General features: G+C 35.9%; 2 protein-coding genes across 2 annotated transcripts; one reads left to right on the plus strand and one right to left on the minus strand.

The window, feature by feature from the left end:
* The first annotated feature begins 10,360 nt into the window (after positions 1–10,360).
* Positions 10,361–11,485, plus strand: LOC123546987 (uncharacterized). Its single transcript, XM_045333699.2, has 2 exons — positions 10,361–10,668; positions 10,786–11,485. The coding sequence occupies exons 1-2, from the start codon at positions 10,361–10,363 to the stop codon at positions 11,483–11,485; spliced, it is 1,008 nt and encodes a 335-aa protein (XP_045189634.2).
* Positions 11,486–11,987: 502 nt separating this feature from the next.
* Positions 11,988–14,125, minus strand: LOC128546287 (uncharacterized). The gene is made up of 2 exons (XM_053516678.1): positions 13,360–14,125; positions 11,988–13,222 (listed from the first exon to the last, which is right to left on the minus strand). Exon 2 carries the CDS (start codon positions 12,645–12,647, stop codon positions 11,988–11,990), a length of 660 nt encoding a protein of 219 aa, XP_053372653.1. The 5' UTR covers positions 12,648–13,222; positions 13,360–14,125.
* Positions 14,126–22,133: the final 8,008 nt, after the last annotated feature.

Genomic DNA, 22,133 nt, shown 5'->3' on the forward strand with positions numbered 1-22,133 from the left:
AATTCTTTTCTTCCTTAGCAAATTAGCTCATATATATAACAAACTTTGTTTTTCTTAAACTTATCAAAGATATTATTCCTTTTCAGAAGTAAAATATTCAGATGGATTTAACATTTGAATGTTATGTATATATTCAAAAATGTTTTTAATCTGATATACAGCTGATCAAAGATCAAATGTTAATGGATATAATAAAGCCAAAGCCTGTGACGAAATTATCTATATACAGGTATTGTTCATTCATATGTCAAAAAAAATGTGTTAAATTCAATTATGTGGATATTTTGTCTGTAGTTATAGAGCAATTGAAAAGGTTACAGAGAGGGTTTGCTTGCTTCTGGTAGAGTTTCTATTCTTGGTCATATGTGAACCAACAGCCCCTCATGTTAATTTCAATATTGCTGTTGCTCCGTTTTCTGCAAAATTTAATGTTAGCTACTTAAGGGTCACCAGGATTTATATCTATATGAAGAATTTGTTTTATATTGTAATTTAGATCTAAATGTAACTGAAAGATACTTTCTAAATGAGCCGCGCCATGGGACAACCAACATAGTGGGTTTGCGACCAGCATGGATCCAGACCAGCCTGCGCATCCGCGAATTCTGGTCAGGATCCATGCTGTTCGCTAACAGTTTCTCTAATTCCAATAGGCTTTGAAAGCGAACAGCATGGATCCTGATCAGACTGCGCGGATGCGCAGGCTGGTCTGTATCCATGCTGGTCGCAAACCCACTATGTTGGTTTTCCCATGGCGCGGCTCAAATTATTTTATTTTGTTTCTTTTTCTTGCCAGGACTTAAGGGATGCGTTCCCTTTAAATGAGTTGCTATTTAACGGCATATGAACTTAGGATATGCAGGAATAGGTAGAGCTGTTTTGAAACTGGTATGGGTTTGATATTTTCAATCTTTCGATCAATTACTTTATAAACTGTAGTGTTCTGCTTTCTTTCTTTATTCTACTATGTGGTGTTTCCTTCTGGCGTGGTGCATTATGTTAACACTTGCATTTCCCTCAAAAGATGTTATAGTCACTGGAAGCAGCTAATTTCAAATAATGCCATGTCCTCTGCCAACATTCATTCAGAGGTAAGCTACCAGTATCATAATTACCATTACCAATAAAAGTGAAAACTTCAAAGTATTCAATTTTATTCAATGTTTGGGGGACATTTCACAATAAACATTGAAAAACTTCCCATGGTCGCTCTATTGTTCTTCTTCGGAATGAAACGGTTTTCTGTCAGCATATGGTTTATCATACCGCTTTCTTTCCGTCGTCTTGTTTTGATTAGCTTGGGTATAAGTTGCTTCCATCCGTGAAACATTTTGATACTGATCACTGTCTTCTACCCGAATGTCTTCACGCTGGTCATAAACTAAGCTTCTTCACAGTTTGGGGTGAAACTAAACTTTACAATAATTAGCTTATTTTTGCCCGAATATAAATTATATATCATTTACTAACACGCCGGTCGGGTGTTATTCTAAACCTAGTTTTAGCGACATCCTTAAAAATAGTAAAGTGAAGAGATCCGACATTCAATCATTTTCTAGTTTCTTCCGTTTCACACTCTGCAAAATTGCAAAAGTATTATATTGCCTCGCATTGATTCTACAAGTCGTTGGTTACCCTTCAAATCAAATAGTCACTTTCCCTACTTGTAAGCAATTTTGTCAAAAACTTTATCATTTAATTGTCAAATGAGTCTATCTCTTGAAAATATTTTTACTCTTGCTGGTACTACAAACACAATGCTGCAACATAAATGACTGTTACTGGCTGATATGCTTTTCTGCAAGCAAATGGATTTCGGCTTCAAGTTTTCTCTGGTGTATATATCCTTCATCCACGTTAAACAGTTTACCAGTATTTTCAATAGTATGCGACTGAGTCGAACTATCGCTTTCGAAGGTCATTTTGAATGTTTCTGTGAAATTTTCGTTTTTTGATGTGTCATTTGTAATCACAAATCTTCCTACTATCGAAATAGTCCAACCATCTATTTTGTTCTCATCAATTGAAAGCTGGAGCTTTAAACATTCGCAAGTATCACCTTTTACACTGCATTTTGCATCCATACCTAATAATTTGAATTCCTTTGACTGATCACTATCTGCGTTCGTTAACTCCTTAAAACGCAATGATAACTTTAATGATTCTCCACTCCATCCAGCACATGCTTCGATCACTAATCGTTCGGCAGCTTTAAGCCCGGAGAAGAGAAATTTGTATGCAGCTTCTAGCTCCTTTTCGGTCTTTTCCAAACGCCTTACCATTTTATCTTGTATCGCACTTATAGTTTTCAATGAAATTGATGTCTTCTTAACTGCATTCTCTAGATCCGCGATTTTTCCCTAGGAACTTTCCGTTATCATTTTCTTTTTTGTGGAGCAAAATACTTGCTCGTTATATCAAATGATGCAATCAAAGTGGATTTAAGATGTTTTTGCTCTATTTATATGTGAATAGTCATAAGAAATTACTTTACTTTGACCCTAGTAACTTTAATTTACTTTACTTAACCCTTACCCTGCTAAATTTCTATAATGGACTGGTCCATCATTCAATTTGGGCAATACCATTTATTATTTGAAGGGGTGTTTACTGAAAATTTACTGACTGAATAGCAAACAGTGCAGACTATGATCAGACTGCACGGATGTGCAGGCTGATCTTGGTCTGCACTGGTCGCAAAGGCAGAATCACTTGTCGCCAACAGGCTAAAGATTAAAACTACACAGCCTTTTACAAGGCTATATTAAAGAAGCCAGAAAGGTTTCTCTTTGCTCGCGTTTCTCTTTTGTTAGAGGAATGCAAAGAAGCCTGCGAGGATAAGCTTCAATTCTGCGACGGGGTTATATATGTATTAATTTTGTATTATTTAGGTATTATTTAACATCACAAATTATACCTTTATAGGTAGTATGTCACTCGGCTCTTCGATGAATTTTTGATATTTCTCAAATCTTCTGACATGAATTTTCGATACAATTTTCTAATACATGTATTGAAATCGCCTTATATATACCTATGACGTGTTGCACGAATCTGTTTATTATCATGCTAGAACAAAGTAAGCAATAATAAATGTTCCTCGTCGTTTTCTACGTTGTCAGTGGAAGTTAAAATATCACTTATATAGTAAGTTATATTTGACAAATTGTAGAATTTTGAAACAAGTAATAATGAAATTTTACATTTGTCCTCAAACTTGAAAATGATTTGTAAGTTTCCTTATAGCAAAGAAGGTAGTAGTCGCGAAATGATCCTCAAACAAATCTTTCTACTCCTGTAATTTCCTGTTACTTTCATATTTTTAAATAGCCGAGTTGGCAATTCAAACAAAATAAAACTGATGTATTAGACTTGATGTAAATGCACTACCGGATCATTGTGCACGTTACTTACTCATCACTTTGTTTTCAAAGACCTTGTAATTCCAAGGAAAAGAACAGGGGAAAAAGAAATTTGCTGGACAAGAACACATTTGAAACTATGTAGCTTATAATATTAAAATGAAACTTTCAATAAACACTACTTAACTACAAAAGGTTGTGATACATCATGCTAGTCAGTCTTTCATAACTTACAAGCTGTATAATGTTACTGCTAGTTTTTATTGCGGCTTGATAGTTTGTTCTGTGTCTTTCATAAGATGGAAAATGCCTAGAATATGTGAAATGTTAAAGACCTAAAAAACTTTGTATCATTATAAATGACATGTACATGTTATGTATGCATACATTTGTAAGACATCGTATAACAGACATCCATGTAATCATTGAAATTCTGATTTTGTGACTGTTAGATATTTCGAAACATGTAGAACGTTTTGCATGTGAAACAAGTTCTATCTATGGGGGTATATCCATAATAAATGATAAAATAATCGTGTAGTTCAAGTAACGTATATAACTGCATATGACATGTATACACAATCACATGGATTGTACGTAATTATATGAGAACTGTATGCTGAATCAAGCACGTACTGGTGTATGAGATTCCTTGACCTCATTTAGTTGGTACAGCAACACAGAACATCACCTTCTGCAGAAATGGTACCCTTATAATAAGCATGATTTTGTTTTAAGCATGTTCAAAAAGTACTTTTCAACTTAAAGTAGACTAGATCCTTAGACTATAGATCTAATATAATTTTCAATTATATATATTTTGTATGGTGGCATATTTCTGCATTCACTTAAGCAGATAGTTTTCGCGAAAATTCGTAAAGTTTTCGTGAAAATTTACAAACTTTTCACGAAAAGAATCTCTTGTTTTAAGTGAAAAGAATCACGATTATGGCAACTACTGCATACGATAACAAATACGAAATGAACAGAAACAATAAAGGGAGTTAAAAAATACGTTGATTTTGAAACCCATCTGAATGTTATAATTAAATATCTATAAGTTCAAGACACTCTTAGGGGTGGTGGTTGGGGATTGAGGTGGATATAACACACTTCATTCCGTAGAGAGGACTATTGGGTTATCTTTTTGCAGTTCAGGGCACTACTTCGACCTATTGTCTCGTTAACCAGATAAAATTTTCACGAAAACTTTGTCCTACTTTCACGAAAGTTTGTTCAATTTTTCGCGAAAAGTATTGTTTTTTTGCGAAAGTTCATAAACTTTTCATGAAAACTTTATGATTATTGTATGCAGAAATATGCCACCATAATTTTGCAATATCGAGTAGATCTAGTAGTTCTAGATATCTAGAAGGTTTCATAATAACATATTAACAGATACATTGAAGCCAAAATTTCAGTTCTATTTTGTTTTTGCGTTGGAAAATAACATTAAAATCTATAACGATGACGACTTTAAACGTAATCAAGATATTTTGAAACTGTAATGAGTCCTTATTACGTCCTTGGATTCCGTTGGAACTGTATATTATAAAAGTGATATTTATAGTCATGGTTTTCCAAAGTAAAACTTTCTGTTATTTTCAGTATATGCGAAACTTGAAACAATGTTCGCGAAAGTGATTTAGTGACACTTGCATGATTTTGATTGCTTTTTGTTTCTAGTCTTACACCAAAGACCTGAAAAAAATGTGATATTTGTATTTACAGAGTGCTTCTTTTATATTGACGCAGAGATATAAATTAGCAGGGGCACAGTAGCCCATGCCCCCTAGATTTTGGGATGGGCCCCTAAATTGTTAGAGAAAATGCACATATACCTAATGTTAAACATTTATTTTTGTCAGTCTGGGTCCCTAAATAAAAAATGGCTAGTTCATATCTGTGCTGATGTGATGCAGTGTGATATGTTTTATACGAAATATATGTATTAAATGTGGTAAACTATGGATTGTTGAATTCCATTAAAACAAGAAGAACATCATATTTGCTGTGTTTATTTATCATTCTAATATTCTTGTTTATATTGAACATCGCTTGAGCTAAACTGACGTCACCCTAATGGGTAATGACGTCAATGGTTTTGTTGCGACCAAGAAAGAGTGCTTCTATAATTCATCTTCTGTTTTAGATGAAGTGTATATGAGAATCGAAATAATGTATTAGCCCGGCTTATAAATTCTAAAATATGGCCGAACCTTGCACATTTTAGTAGAGACTTAAGATAATACATTTCGTAAAGAACAATACCAGAAGATAAATTCTGGATATGGAACACTCGAATCAGTCAACCATGACAGCCTGGGCAAACTGTTTTATGACGTCATCTTAAGAACTATTGAATTCGTAAAAATAGTTTGATAATGTTCAGCAACGTTTAAAATTGTATCGCCCTTTTCGAAATTTCTAATAATCTGGTGACAAAACAATTGGGCTATGTAGAGCTTCTCAAAGTTACATTATTTTAAGAAATATCAAAGAAAGGTTACTTTTGGAATAATTTGCATGAACAGGGATAAATTATCTAAAACGACGTATCACATTTCTTAAACTTTACATCCTGTTTTCAAACAATGACAAAGTTTTTATAAAATAGTGTTATAGAAAAGAGGAAACATGTATTCATAATTAGATTATATCGCTTTAGAATTATTCCGACTATAAATGCCTTTTCGGGTCATTTTAAACTTGTCCACACATACGGGAGAGATGCCTCATATTTTGCTCATTCTAATTGTTGTATATATCTTTCTTGTGGATACAAACTAAACCTCGTTTTTATGTAATAATCAATTCATACGTAGATCTTAATTTGAATTAAATACTTTTCTATACTTTTGCAGCGATATATTACTTGATATAACATAATGAAGAACAATGTAGAGTGGTTAATTTCATAACTATTTCGCAATAGAGATAGGCTAAGGGATGTCATATAAAATACTAAGAAAAACAGACCTTTTTTAATTGTTAAAAAGCAAGAAACGTATATAAAACTGAAAGAAGAAATATTCCCTTAAAGAATATTTGTAGGGATAGGTCAGAGAGATTTTATTTGAACCGCGATGTTGCATACAGCTGTAAACTGTATGACAACATGCACGTACCAAATCTCCTAGCCTCATACTTAGACTTTTTCAAATACCTTTTAAATTACTACATGCACATATTTCAACTCATTTAAAAAGTATATTGTTAGTAAAATTTCAAAATTACAGCTAACTGAAACATGCAATATCAAATACTTTTATTCACATCAATGCCTCAATTTTGCAACCCATTTAGAAGCTGCTCAATAAAGAACTTAATATATTTAAGTATCTAGCTCATATTTTATTGTTTATTGTAGTCATTTTAAACATTTGTTTAGAATTCCATTTTTAAAAGTGGCATGCGAGATAATGTTTTGACACGAACTAATGCAAGTTGATCCCGATAAGGTAAAATATCCGGTATTTTGTGTGTGTGTGACGGGGGGGGGGGGGGGGGTTAAGAGAGGGGGTTTTCATCCGAACATACTTTTTAACTGATGAATAAAACTGAACATTTGGCATGTTTGAACAATTTCGTTACTAAATTTCATTTTTGGGTTGTTTTTACCTGTCAGAGATACATTAGTCTATTATATAAATTAATGAGAAAAAAATGTATGATTGCCTTATAGTGTGGCGACTTTGATCTAACATATTTTTTATCAAACTGCATTTCACCAGTGAGATGATATACACATGTACTGTGTTAGTCTGTCGTATGACTGTAGACAAAATATTTATAAATGTACTTTTACATATGTTTCTAAGTCAACAAAGTACATTACAATTTGGACAGGCTACCTCATTAGTATATATTAAAATTGCTTCTGCATTATAAACGATAAACCTATGTACCATTACTATGACTTTACGTAAAGGTGGAACAACTGCGGTATGGTAAATGTGTACGTTACCGAATGTGACCAATGGGAAAACTGCATTGTGACACCGCATTAATACATGTACTGTAGGATTCCAGAGAAGTATAACTCCCAAAATATGTAAAATGTGACTGAATATTTCAAGTAGTAGTGATAAGATACACATCACCAACGTGGTTTACAAATTTATGTTTTGGTATGAAATACATGATTTTTATTTAAAGCGCGTATGAAGACTACCGCCTCCTGTAAGCTAAACACGGCCATATGTTTCATACCCAAATGTGAACTACTAAACCACAGTCTATTTCTTAATGAAAGGGAATGTTAGATGAACATAAGCATTTTTACACAACTTAATACTCTCAAACGATTGCATTTGATGAAATGAAATGAAATAAATAGTTCTACAAAAGTTAATTGGCTTTCCAAAACGGGGCTACAAATATCAGAAAGTTTGGATATACGATTGCTTACAGACGTCGCGTCGTCATTCGTTTGTGATTACGCTAGACATTAGTCATAAGACACTTTCATGATGATGCATGCTAGTATAAATATATGCTGTAAGTTGAAAAGTTTATCTATAAAAACAGTTAAAGTTATGCAAAACTGAATCAGTGTAAACAATGTTAAAGAAAGACAAATAAAAATGTGCTTATATGATATAAATAGCAAATTAGCAGTTTCCATTTTGGTATGTACTATATTGATGCGTTCGAATACACACCCCTTAACATTTAAAACACGAATATATTTAGCTGATTTTTATTTTACACTATGGCCACAGACCTTTAGGATGATAGGTCAATAACAACTCTGTAAGACTTTTTCATGCTTTGTGTGAATCAATTATGTTTTAATGTCTATTTTCTTTCAATCTAAAACATTCATTTGTTAGATATAAATACAGTTTGATTAACGTAAGAAATAAATCCCGATTTAGTACTGTTCATTTGAGTATATCTTTAATTCCGTTAATTTGCAAAAATATACAGAATGATACACACATCATGCCGTTACAAAGAGTAAAACAGCTTTGTTAGATTTATAGAAACATTTCACTTAAAATATCACACCACGTCTTTATATAAATCACGCTCTTAAAAATATCGCATTTTAATTAGATATATCAAAAACATTTTGGTTCAATTCCTGCGCATCTGAGCTCTGAACTGTGATAAATCAGGTGAAAAACGACTCGACGGCCTTCTTTATTTTTATTCTTACATGGTCATTGAAATTTCATGATAAAATTTTGCTGGGCTTCATTTATCCAAGTAGTAATAAACCGGACGTCATGTCACCATTTGATGTAAAAATGGACTTCATAATGCTGTCTTACCGGTCCGCGCGTCAACCGTTGTTTATCGCAGATTCTAACACAACCGAATTCATTTTCCTAGCTGATTATTGTGTATTTTTATATATCAATACATTTTCCTGACGTCACCATTATTACGTCAGTCGCACAGGAAAAGAAATCAACACAAAATAGAAAATAGGCAAATACTAGCATTTGATGGATGTCGTCAAGGATATACTCTAAATTACTTCGTAACGTGTTGTTAGAATCGAAATAACATCAAATTTAGTGATTTGCTCTTCATTGTTTGTCATCTGATGCGTATTTTTATATCACTTGAGCTGCGCCCACGTGATATTAATTCTTATTTCTTAAATATACAGAGATTGACTACTTTCTTCTTGTTTAACTGCAACCAAATCTAGCTATGTCAGAATGTGCAATTTATTTAATGGTAAATCGCCATGAATTATTATACTCAATTATTCTTTATGAGACCACGAACCTTTTAATCTAAATACATTAGTGCCTGGATACTTGTAACTAACAAATATTATAACACATAAATCACGGTAATGCGACAAATATGCACAATCTATTTCCATCTACCGATTACCTCCCTTTTAATTGCGTTAACTGGTTTTTTCCAGGAAAATGATATATTCGATCGCGGATAATGTCACAAAAGTGTAATAAGTTGTGTTTTAAGGGGTTTTTTTTATTGAAAAATGAGTATTATATTACAAACATTTTACGGTAATTTTGATAAAAAGGAAGGACCGGTAGCTGTTTATAAACCACAATGAATATTTTTGTCTTTTTCTGAAATATATTATTTATTTACATTATTTCAATTTTGCACTCCTATAAAGATAAATTATATAACAATCTGTCAGGATTCATTAAAAAATATAACTACTAAGAGCATTTTTATCAAAATAACGGAAGTCGTTGCACTTGAATAAACTTTAGAGTAAACCTGCTTTTGATACTATAAATAGAAAGATATTAGCACAAACCACTTAAATCCCACAAATCTTAAAGTTTTATTAAAAATTGAGCAAAATATGACGATTTAAAAAGAAATTTGCTGAAAATATCCTTTATATGAGTTGTCTGCCCCTGACAAGAGAAGGTGCGAAAAGTCAGTGTTCCATATCCAGATTTCTATTTGACATAACCTTCAATCATTTTATGTTCATGGCTTGTCTCTACTAAAAAGTGCAAGATCGAATGACTTATAAGCCGGGCTATATAGCAAAATCGTGTTTTACTAACATCAATACACTCGATATCGGTTAAGCCTGTCTCACACAGAACACGGTTGGGCACACGGTTCCAATACGGTATACTCGGTTATACACGGGTTGACTGGTACGAGTATTGAGCTCCAACCGTGCCTGGGGATGAGTTGGTACGATTTAGACTCGAATGTAGCACGAGTATGTACGAACAAAGCACGGATATACTCGGTCAAGCAAGGTTTGTCACGGTTGGAACACGATTTGCAAAACGATTTTCATACGATTGTTGTACGGTTCCAAGTACGGTATAGTACGGTCTGTTACGGCCTAGTACGATTAAACACGACTTTTACTCGATTAACTGAACATTTACAGGGTTTACATACGGTCCCACCGACTTTTGTTCGAGTTATGCTCGAATTATCACACATTCGTGTATGTTTTGATATAAATTGACTCGTTTTGATGGCTTGGCTTCATAAATTTTCGAACTTTCAACAGAGAAGTTATCAAAATGGCAGATGACAGAATAAGGGAATTAGAAATCATGATAAGACTGATAGACATTGAGATTATTTTGGCCAGAAGGCGTGAGGGGAGACAAGAACAAGCCAGCAGAAGGAGAAGAAGAAGGAGGCAAGTTTGGACAAGAGAATGGCTCAAAAGAAGGGTCATGTTTGGTCAATATGATACTCTGTTACATGAACTAAACAGAGAGGACCCCAGGTGTTACAAGAACTTCCTCCGTGTTGATGCTGACTTGTTTCAGGAGTTTGTGCGACGTGTCGGGCCACAAATAACCAAGAAAACAACCAATTGGAGGTAAACAATAATATCTATTTTTCAGGGAATAGCAACATATCCAATAATAAATCTAAATGTGAGAATTGTAAAACACATGTCGATGATTAATAATTTTTTACTTTTATTTATTTTCAGAGAGCCATTGGACCCTGGATTGAAGCTTGCAATCACACTCAGACACATGGCCACTGGTGCTACATTCAGAGAGTTGATGTACAGTTTCCGGGTAGCAGACAACACAATCTCAACATTCATACCGACAGTCCTGGAGGCTATAGTCGACACATTCCAAGCCGAAGTTATGCCACCACTTATTGAGCCAGATGAATGGAGGGAAGTCAGTATCAGGTTCAACACCAAGTGGAATTTCCCTCATGCTTGTGGTGCCCTGGATGGCAAGCATATTCCTATCAAGGCCCCACCAAATTCTGGATCACTCTACCACAACTACAAGGGCTTCTTCTCCATGATCCTTCTGGCATTGGCAGATGCCGACTACAAGTTTATATGGGTATCAGTGGCGGAGTATGGCTCAGCATCCGATTGCCAAGTGTTCAACGAATCTGAATTAAGGGAATTGGTGGAAGACGGTGAGCTAGGCTTCCCTGATCCAGAGCCACTGCCAGGCCTGACGGAAAACCTGCCCTACTTCTTCCTGGGAGACGAAGGATTTCCCTTGAGGACATGGATGATGAAACCCTACTCAAGGATGGGCCTTGGCCACGATCAGCGCATATTTAACTACAGGCTGTCTCGTGCCAGAAGGGTGGTGGAGAATGCATTCGGAATATTGGCCAACAAATTTCAATGTCTGTTGAATGCAACAGTTTATTAGAAAACAGAAAGTGTGAAGTCCCTAGTCCTTGCTTGTGTCATGTTGCACAACCTTTTGAGGATACGTTACCCTGGTGTACCAGCCAATGCCGACAATGAGGAACAAAACCATGCCCTAGTACCCGGGGTATGGCGAGAGGAGAGTCAACTAGTGGACGCAGGAGGACATGCTGGCCGCAACGTAGACCACAACCTTGGAAAGCAACAAAGAAACTACCTCAGGGATTACTTCATGTCGGAAGCTGGTTCGGTCCCATGGCAAGAACAGATGATATAATAGACTGGTGACTTTTGCAGTTGATATAGACTAGTAACCTTTGTATATCATTTCATGAATTGATATTGGAATCTAAATGCTCATACTCATTATACATACAATCATATGACAATCAAAATCAGCATCATGTTTGTCAGCATAATCATTTAAAAATTTTTTAAACAACACAAAATAGTCATTAGACTCCAATGACTGTCTTATAATAATTTCAAATTAAACTCCTTGATTAAGAATCATTTAAAAATTGCCATAATAACAAATTCCTGGAAACAGTTCTTGGTGTCTTGGTTCTGTATGAGGTAGTCTCGTCACCTTCCTGAATCATATCCCTCATAAACGAAGACATGTTCTGACTTGCGTCAGCAGGCTGAGTGGTGGGTGTACTGGCCATCTGTGGTGTGCTCACGGTGGGACTTTGGACGGTGGTAGTAGAAAATGAAGGTATTCCTGCAGCAGCAGCAGCACCTGCAATGATACCATCTGTGGTCACTGTGGCTGTTGGGGTGCGACGAACAGTTAGTGTTGCATAGGTAGGGGCTGGCGGTGGACATGAAGATCCAGTAAAATCTGGATAGCAGCCTTGAAGTGTGGTGAAGAAGTGTCGTCTCTCTGTCTCAGTGGTGGGGGGATTCAGTTGCTGTGCCAGTTGAAGGGCCATGGCGTGGTCCTGGGCATACTGTGGTGGCTGCTGCTGTGCCTGGTGCATTGGGCGTTGAGGGGTCCTGAAATCCTGGAGGATGGGCTGATGCTGCTGTGCTGGTACAGAGGGAAGCTGCTGGGGTGGCAGCTGCTGGGTCTGCTCCCTGGAGAGGTCCACATAACGCACGGCGGAGGCAAGGGTTTCGGTCATGAACTGATCCCGGAAAGATGGCGTCATTTGGCGCATTAGGTGTGTCAGTTGTCTGGTGGTGACAGCTGACGCGTCAGTCCTTTCTTGCCTCAGTTGTCTCAACTCCTGTGTCAACTGTAAAGAAATCAAAACATAGCTATTAAAGTAAGATATTTAAATAATTTTCTCAAATATTTATTACTTAATTTACTCTAAAATTCATTGATTCTAAAATATTTGTTGGTAGATTTATTTAAAAAATATGCCGGACGTAGCCTTGATTTGTCAGTCAGCATTATGCTGCAATATGACTGGCATATATGTGTGTGCCCCGACCCGGGATCGAACTATGGATTACACGGCAAGCGCATTATCCACTGAGCTATGCAGGCCAGTTAATACTTTGGCTACAATATGCGATCGACAATTTATATTTTACATATGTTCAAAGTTGCTGAAAAAATTCTGTGGTTAATAATACTTACAGCTTCCCTCTCTTCTAGCAGATCTGAATCTGAGTGGACTGAAGCTGTAGAAGGTGTAGACGGTGCATCTTCTGGTGCAGCTGGGTCTGAGGCTGGTATGTTCTGTGAGGGTGCATCGTCGTACCGCTTCTTCCTGGCAGCAGTCAACTGCAAAAGACAAATATCATATTTTATTAACAAAAATCAAACTGGTTTGTTACATACATTATTCTTACAGTTACATTCTCCATTAATAAACAATATAAAATTTAAAAAAGAATAAATATTTAAAAAAAAATACTCACATCCACACCTTTCCGTACGGGGATCGATGTACAATGCCCCTTGAGGAAGGACATGCTCTCTACCACCCACTGCTGTCGGGCGGTCATCAAGACTGTACCACTGCCACTGGCCGGACGCTTGATCAACTTTGTAAACGCCGTACGCTGCCCAAGATACCATTTGTATAGGTCCTGTCCGGTCAACCCCTCTCCAAGCTGGTCGGCTTTGTCGGCGAACAACTGGTCCCGCTTCTTCGTGTTTTTGTAATCAGCATGCGCCTTGTTGAAAATACTGGGGTTAGCCTGGATCCACTCTATCACATCGACTTCCTCGGCATCGGTGAGTTTTCGGGTGATGCGCTGGATGGTTCTGCAATTAGACAAAAAAAATATTAATAAACTGAATAAACATACTGTTAATTTATTTAAGTTAAAACAATTATAGTACAGTTGTCAATTTGTCAAAAATAATATCTACATACTGAGAATCATTGATATCAATATTTACTCCATGTTACATAGATAAAACTTAAAAATAAATAAATATATAAATAAATAAAAATGTGAAGCAATGTAAAATGTACCTTTTTTCGAGGGTGCAGCAGTTCCTGGAGGGCCCATCGAGCTGGCATCCGAGTCTGAATCTCTGGGTATCTCGTCAGGTGGTGCCAGCGGGTCCTGCAGCTCATCAGGGTCGACAGGGTCAACAGGTTGAAGTGGTCGGAGGGCCTTGGTGGCCCTTTTTGTATTCTCGCTGGGAGAATCTTCCATGGGGATTCTTTTGGGGACCTTCTTTGGAGGCATTATGTAGCAAGTACTCTGTTGTTTCAAGGTGGCAGCAGGTAGTTGTGTTTTCTGTTGTGTTCGAGTGCTGTATGATCATACACGAGCTTTGTACAGACGTAGAGACCGTGTCTGGTCGTACTTGACCATGTATAATTCGTACTTGAACCGTATTGGTCGTATGGCGATCGTATGAAACCGTATTGGTCGTATGGCGATCGTATAAAACCGTGTGTACACTCGTGTGAATCGTACGGTGATCGTGTGACATTCGAGTGTTAACCCGGGTGTTGGATGTAGGACTTGGGAACGGTTTCACACGATTCAATACGATTTATATACGATATTGACACGGTTGAGCTCACTCGTGGAGTGGACTTCATGTGCGGTTGTATATACGGTCTCGTACGGTCTCACACGGTCTCTCACGGTCTTGTACGATCGCTAATACGATCATACACGGACATGGCACCCGTGCCAGTTTTTTAAAAGTTTTAAAAAGCTTACACGGCTTTCACGAATACACTCGAATGGCCCGAGTGTAACTCGGATAAGGCCACGGTTGGTTCGGTTGTATGTACGGTTTACACGGGTGGCCAACCGTATAAGCCGTGTGTTCTGTGTGAGACAGGCTTTATACGTCGCCAGAATAATTCACTCGGTCTACGCCTACATGAAATTATTCTATGGACGAATAGATTTTTTTTTCGTGTTTAAACATGTTCTTTACATTTTTTTTCTGAATTATTTGCATGTCGGGATAAGAAACCGTACCAAGCAAACCTATTTGAACTTAATACACCTGCCTAAACTGCAAATACACCTGATATCGCGTATCTACTCAGACTACTGTATCTGCATAAAGACAAAAATGTATGTATTTTGTAAATGAATGACTGAGTACCTATATATACCTATATATTTCAATTATAGACCAAAACTGATGGACAAATTTAAACGTGTTAAAAAGTTTGCAGTATACATTATCAACATGAAAAATCGAAGCAAGATGATTCTGAAGCATCAATATAATGAGTGCATGACAATAATAGATCAATAAGAACACTTGTTTTCAAGTAATGCATCGGTATTGCCTACACATCCACTTATTTTGCCGAAAAAATAAAACAAAAATACCATGGCCTGTAATGTAGAAATTTGCTTCCTTTGCATAAAGTAATTAGGTGTTAGGTGTCACGGGTGTACATGTATGACCTTATATTTGAAGGTGTTATGAAAGAATTATTTCAGCAAGGCACTTACTACGGTTATATCGCTAGAAGAAGGGAGACAATATAGTGTTAATGTGACTAATAAGCTGTACACAGGTTATTTAAAATATTATTAGTTTTCTTGTTGAAAAAAAAACGCATTGAAGATGGCTAGAAAAATTCGAAAGAGAAAACAGATGCTTGCAAGCTTTAATATATACCTTATATTTCTGTTAAACGAGGGGAAAAGAAGTAAAGTTCAATGAGTGAAGAAATGGAATATTGCTGGAGTTTACAGATTGGTGCAGATCTTAAGGCTGACGGAGTCAAAAGAATTCAAAATTCTTGACATGTGTAATAAAGCTTCGTTGTTAGTTAGAGCAGTTTAGTACTGGAACTATCGTCTGCTGTTAAAATTATATATGTATATGATTTTGCGACTTCAGGTTTTCGAAGAAAGTCACGTATTGCACGATTATATCGAAAACTTCCAAATGCTCTTGAATGGTGGCCATTAAATCAGACTCACCACAGGAACGTCGGTACCATACTTTACGTGGTACTTGGGTCATCTGCTATGGTAAATTGGACGTCAAACTTGAAAGTCCATATCTCAGCTGATAAACAGGTACTTAGATCCAGTTATTGTTAACTTATGCTGCACATAGAATAATTTTAGACACTATCTACACTTGATATTATACCTTAGACATTATACAAACTTGATATTATCATGTAAGCTTATTGCGACAGATTGTAAGTTCTCTAAGAACATGTTAAGAAATGTCCATACAAACATAAGCATTTCAAATGAATGGAAATATCAATTTCTCATTATTCTTTAACCTACATTTGTCGAGATGAAAGATCAACTTTGCTGGAGAATAGTAAGTGTAACTGTTTATAATGAATTCTTTAATATCAGAGCATTGTAGTTGTGGATGTGAAAGGGTTACATATATTTTTCTGTTTTCCAGCACTGCAAATTAATTACATAACAGACTCATACTGATCAAATTTATTGAAATCACAGACACTTGGGGTTCGGACCTCCACACAACCCATTCTCCTCCGCCCCTGGTTAAGTTTAGCCAATATATTTTAGCATTTTACCATGTATTGAACATAGGTGACGATCATAAAACGCATTTTGTAACATTTCAGCGTGTTTTTAAAAAAATGCTAAAATATATTGGCTAAACTTAACCAGGGGCGGAGGAGAATGGGGTATGTGGGGGTCTGAACCCCAAGTGTCTGTGATTGAAATGTGATATTACTTTAGGCTAATCACTACCGCAAGTAGCCCAGAGTAAATAGAGCTAACAGTGTTTCCTTGTCTAGTGCCTTTTCTAAATAGCAACATGTTTTCTTTTATTCTACCACGTTTCAGTGTGTATGTGTAACATTCTGTCGAAATCGGGATGTTCCCATCACATGATAGGTAGAGAAGGCAGTGTAATAATTTGATATCTTGAAAACAGACATTGAAAGAAGCGAAAAGGAGTAAATCTATCGGTTGTTTTTAACGAACTATAGTTTTCTTACATAAAAGTTAACATCCCTTTCTCTTTTTGTTTTTCTATAATAGCGATATAGTTCTTCATGTGAATATAAGTCTCTGAAAACCTGATATACTAGAAAATGTCGAAAAACCGTTATAGATTAAGTGGATATTATTTTTATTAAAGAACAGCCGGATTTAGTGGTGTTCATCCTTCAATGCAGTTTAAATGGTGCGGAAATGACTTTTAGCCCTCCGTAGAGATTCTCACCTGTTTATCATTTTTTCTTTGTAAGCCACTTTATTGTTTCATTTACAATAAAAAAGGAAAGGAAAAATTCTAAGTAAATGGTAGAGAGTGTTTATAACACTATAAAATTGTATGTTTTGTTCCGTTTTATTTTCATCGTATATAATTGCGTATGCATGGTATAGTTAACTGTTCGACCATCATGCAATAATTGAAAAATCGTTTTAGGAGTATACTAGGATAATGATAATATATTCATGGTGTACAGAAAACTTTATGTTTATAATGTTGATAAATCCAATGTTGTACACTTTAGAAATCCGTCTGTTGATAGATGTGACCATTTGTTCAGATGTGGAAACTCGCAGGTTAGGTATGCCTGTCAATGTAAGTATCTAGGCCTGGTTTTGTCTGAACATCTGGATTATGCTGTCACTGCTAAATTTGTAGCACAGTCTGCTGGAAGGGTTTTGGGGTTACCTATTGCGAGAGCAGTTAGTTAGCGCTTTTCCATATCAGGCATTCACCAAGTTATTTAAATCTACTATTATTCCAATTATATCGTATTGAGCTTGTATTTGAGCTTATGTTGAGTATAGTTGTATTAATGCAGTTCAACATAGAGCAGCACGATACTTTTTAAATGTTGGCAAGTACACATCAAATGCTGCGGTGAATGGCGACATTTGTTGTAGTCCTATGATATGTAAAACTAAGAAAGCTATTGTCAATCAGTGGTCTAGATTTGTTAATATCACGGTGGGGAAACCAAGAATGCAACGTCATCAAAAAGCAGCGTAAATGAGCTGGCCACACACAAATTTACGTCGATTCAGGTAAGAAAAGTCTTGTAACTTTTTTATTACTGCAGCTTTCGACTCGAGATAAAGAGCACCGTACCCGGCCTGGAGTATACTATTCTGCGGTAGTGTTCCATGTTGTACGTATAGCTTGGTTTTTGCTCGAAAACGCGAACAGTTGGCAAAGAGGGTATGAGCTGTACCACACTTTTGTCTAAGAAAGTGAGTTTTGATCGTATTTTCGTGAAATGAGGACAGATTTGACGCTCATTTAATATCAGTGACGAGCATAATAGTCAACCACTGTTTTATTATGCTATTTACAAGGATATCTGACAATATTTTATTCAAAACAAACAACATTATTAAAATGAGAACATCCACACTGACGACTTTGTTGGAGAACATCCACACTCTTAATTACCATTATTGCAGTTATGCTTCCTAAAAGCTATGTCTTAGGCAGTCAAGCTACGTTGTTCAACAACCAGTGTCTTCTATACATACAATCAGCAGTTCTAACGATTTACCTCGAGTCTAGACCAGTTAAAATAGATCTGCATAATCATATGGCAATGGCTGAGCACATGTTAGGCTAACATTAATCTCTGTGTATAGTGTGGCATAAGAACACGGTGTTCAGATTGGTTGCATCTTAGGAAAAAGATATTTTAAGATAACAAGACAAATTTGCATAAAAGTCCTGCAAACAAAGTTTCAAAGCAAATAGAGGATTGGAATAGTTATTGTATTGTTATTTTGTTTATAACTATATCCACCCAAAGCACTGGCACCAGATCAGAAAGAAAATGCCTCCGTACGTGTTATACCCTACCCCTAGGTATTCTATAGGAACCATGGTCATGTACGGGAAAGTGCACTTACCCGTTTCAATCGTACATTTCTCAACTTAAACGCGCAGTTCGGTGAATAGGTACTTAGTATATTGAACAAGCGATAATTTATCTTTCATCTTGCACCAGTCACATTGTCTCAATATTCCATATTGCTGAGATTATCAACATATTTTATGCTTTCGTCAACGTTACTGAATAAACTTGCTTGACCTTCCCTAATGAACATCCGGTCTAGAGGTCACGGCAGTGTGCACATGTTTGGCGAAACGTAAACAAACAAAAACAGAATTAAATAAAATCACAATTTTACACTAAAACTCGAAATGATGAATGAAATTCATCTTGTATATGATCTTTAATTTGAAATCGTACATTGGTCTGCATCTGTTTTGTTTATTTTATTCATTTTGCACATTTATGCTGCATTTTCACATTTAAGCGAACACATATAGTAAAATGACGATTGACATACATTTTCACAACAGCCAATCAGAATGGTTTTGTAATCTAGAACGGAACTTCACCAGGGAAGTTCAAGCAAGTTTTTTTTGTGTAACGTTGAAATAACTATAAACTACGCGTTGTTTTTCTAAGATAAAATGTATTGAAAACATGTGACCGGTACACAATGCAAGATAAATTACCACTTGCTTGATATCCATAGTAAACATTTACCGCACTGCGTGTTTTAGATATGAAATGCGCGATTGAAACGGGTTAGTATATTTTCCCGTTCATGACCATGGTTCTTATAGAATACCTAGGGGTAGGGTATAACACGTACGGAGGAATTTTCTTTCTGATCTGGTGCCAGTGCCCCAAAGTGCATAAAACACGGATAGTTTGTACTTTAACTAAATATTTTAGATCTTATTTCAGCAAATGGAAGTCTCTTTCAAATATCAAATACAATCCAACCTTATACATAAAAAGGGCATTATCACTTAAGGTGATTATGCACATTTGATAAACCGGTAGAAAGGCATACAATGTATTATCATTGCGTAGACTAAAGCCTGGGTTCTGCATACGGAACCGAAATGCATTTATTGAATGGCAGTCCCATGACAACAATATTATATTTCTAAAGATAAAACGTGATATTAAAATTGTTCGAACATTAAATAGTTCTAAATAGTGTCTTTAAATCAGCTTGAAAATGCGCTATCTCTTAAAATAAAGGCAACGTCTATAGCCTAGTGGTAGAGCGTCCGCTTCGAGCGCGCGAGGTCGTGGGTTCGATCCCCGGCCGCGTCATACCAAAGACGTGAAAAATGGTATCAATAACTTCCTTACTTGGCGCTCAGCATTAAAAGGGAAACTGGCCTCTTCTCTCATACCCTCGTGGAGATTGATCCTATCAGGAATGAGGGGCCGAGAGTGAATAATATAAGTTGTAGAACTTCCTTCACAATCGACCTAAAATGAATTCTGTATAAACTAAAATAAAGGCACACGTAAGACCGTAGCTTATATTTTCGACTGAGAAGATTCATTAAAAGCTTCATTGGGGACAATTTACTTTTGAAAAGATGATTTCCTATAGGCACATATTACAAAAAGTTACTTAAGGTCAAAACATTTTGATAAGCAGAAAAAATCACATGACACTATCAATTTACATTTGCCAAAAGTTGCAAGTTTATTCTATAATTTGGAAAAAATCGGAGTTTAATCGAATTTTAAATCATTGAAGAAAAACAAATGGATCAGAACTTGTAGAACTACCTTAGGGAACATACGGGAAAGATTTTCATGTGACGCCTTCAACTTTCGTCAGTATTTATACACCTTTCCACACTCCTCACATCCTTGGTTTTCTCTCTCCGCTGTGACTGTCTTAAGTGATCCCGCAGAGCAGGTTTTCTGGCTGAAGCTTAGCCCCTAATATCGCACTTCAATCAAATGCTGATTTATTAAAATAGATTTCCCATAATTTGAAATGAACTGCAATGCTATTGGACAAAAAATAATTTCAAACATTAAATACTGTTACAACTGTATTAATAAATTTACTAGTTGCGGACACCTTTTGATATTAGCAGATCTTAATAATTTCAAACTATTTTATAGAGCTTGAGCCGTATTGTTCATTAATAGTAGTTCAGCCAGGAAAATTGTAAGGGTGTTTAAGTATAGGTTTGTGGTTTGGCAAAAGAAATTTACATATACTTTGTTATCTCGCATATGTAATTGGTGCCAAAATTATTTAAATGAAATGAGAAGATTTATTTTTCTAATTATTGGCTACCTGTTTAGTATTTAAAATTATTTTGTGAACAAATTTAAGCTCCGCATACAGTATGTGACTTGCCGGGTTCATAAACGACTGGAAGTAAATGTTGATTTACCAAAATTAATTTCCCAACGACATTTGTTGTTGAACAACGTAGCTTGACTGCCTAAGACATAGCTGTTAGGAAGCATAACTGCAATAATTGTAATTAAGAGTGTGGATGTTCTCCAACAAAGTCGTCAGTGTGGATGTTCTCATTTTAATAATGTTGTTAATTTTGAATAAAATATCGTCAGATATCCTTGAAAATAGCATAATAAAACAATGATTGACTATTATGCTCGTCACTGATATTAAATGAGCGTCAAATCTGTCCTCAATTTACGAAAATACGATCAAAACTCACTTTCTTAGACAAAAGTGTGGTACAGCTCATACCCTCTTTGCCAACTGTTCGCGTTTTCGAGCAATAACCAAGCTATACGTACAACATGGAACACTACCGCAGAATAGTATACTCCAGGCCGGGTACGGTGCTCTTTATCTCGAGTCGAAAGCTGCAGTAATAAAAAAGTTACAAGACTTTTCTGACCTGAATCGACGTAAATTTGTGTGTGGTCAGCTCATTTGCGCTGGGTTTTGATGACGTTGCATTCTTGGTTTCCCCACCGTGAATATGTCTGATGAAAGATTAAATAAAAATGTTTTTACATGGGCACATAATGTTAGAGGTAGAAATTGTAAGAACTGGAATTATAAAGTAGAGATTTTGTTCACAAATTATGATTCAACACATTACTTTAATACTGATTTGTACTCAAGCAAACATCTTATTTGTCAAGCTCTTTTGCCTAGATCAGAAGTTGATAGAGTGAATGCTTGTAGAGGGGATGGTAGAAACAAACTTAGATCTCATAAATGTTTTAAATTTTTTTTTTTGAAACTGAACCATATTATAAAACTGTTTTAAATAGAGCCCATAGGGGTGCACTTACCAAGTTTAGAAGTGATACAGCTACGAATAACACTTTTAAGAGCGGCCATATTGGGATCATTTTTTGTCCGTCTGTTAACATTTTTGACTGAAATAAACTCCTACCACAAAAACTTAAGCTTCCTGATCTGTTAAGAAATTATTCCAATGGGATTCAAGCAAT

Source organism: Mercenaria mercenaria, chromosome 10 (genome assembly GCF_021730395.1).
Source record: "Mercenaria mercenaria strain notata chromosome 10, MADL_Memer_1, whole genome shotgun sequence".
NCBI classification, from domain to species: domain Eukaryota; kingdom Metazoa; phylum Mollusca; class Bivalvia; order Venerida; family Veneridae; genus Mercenaria; species Mercenaria mercenaria.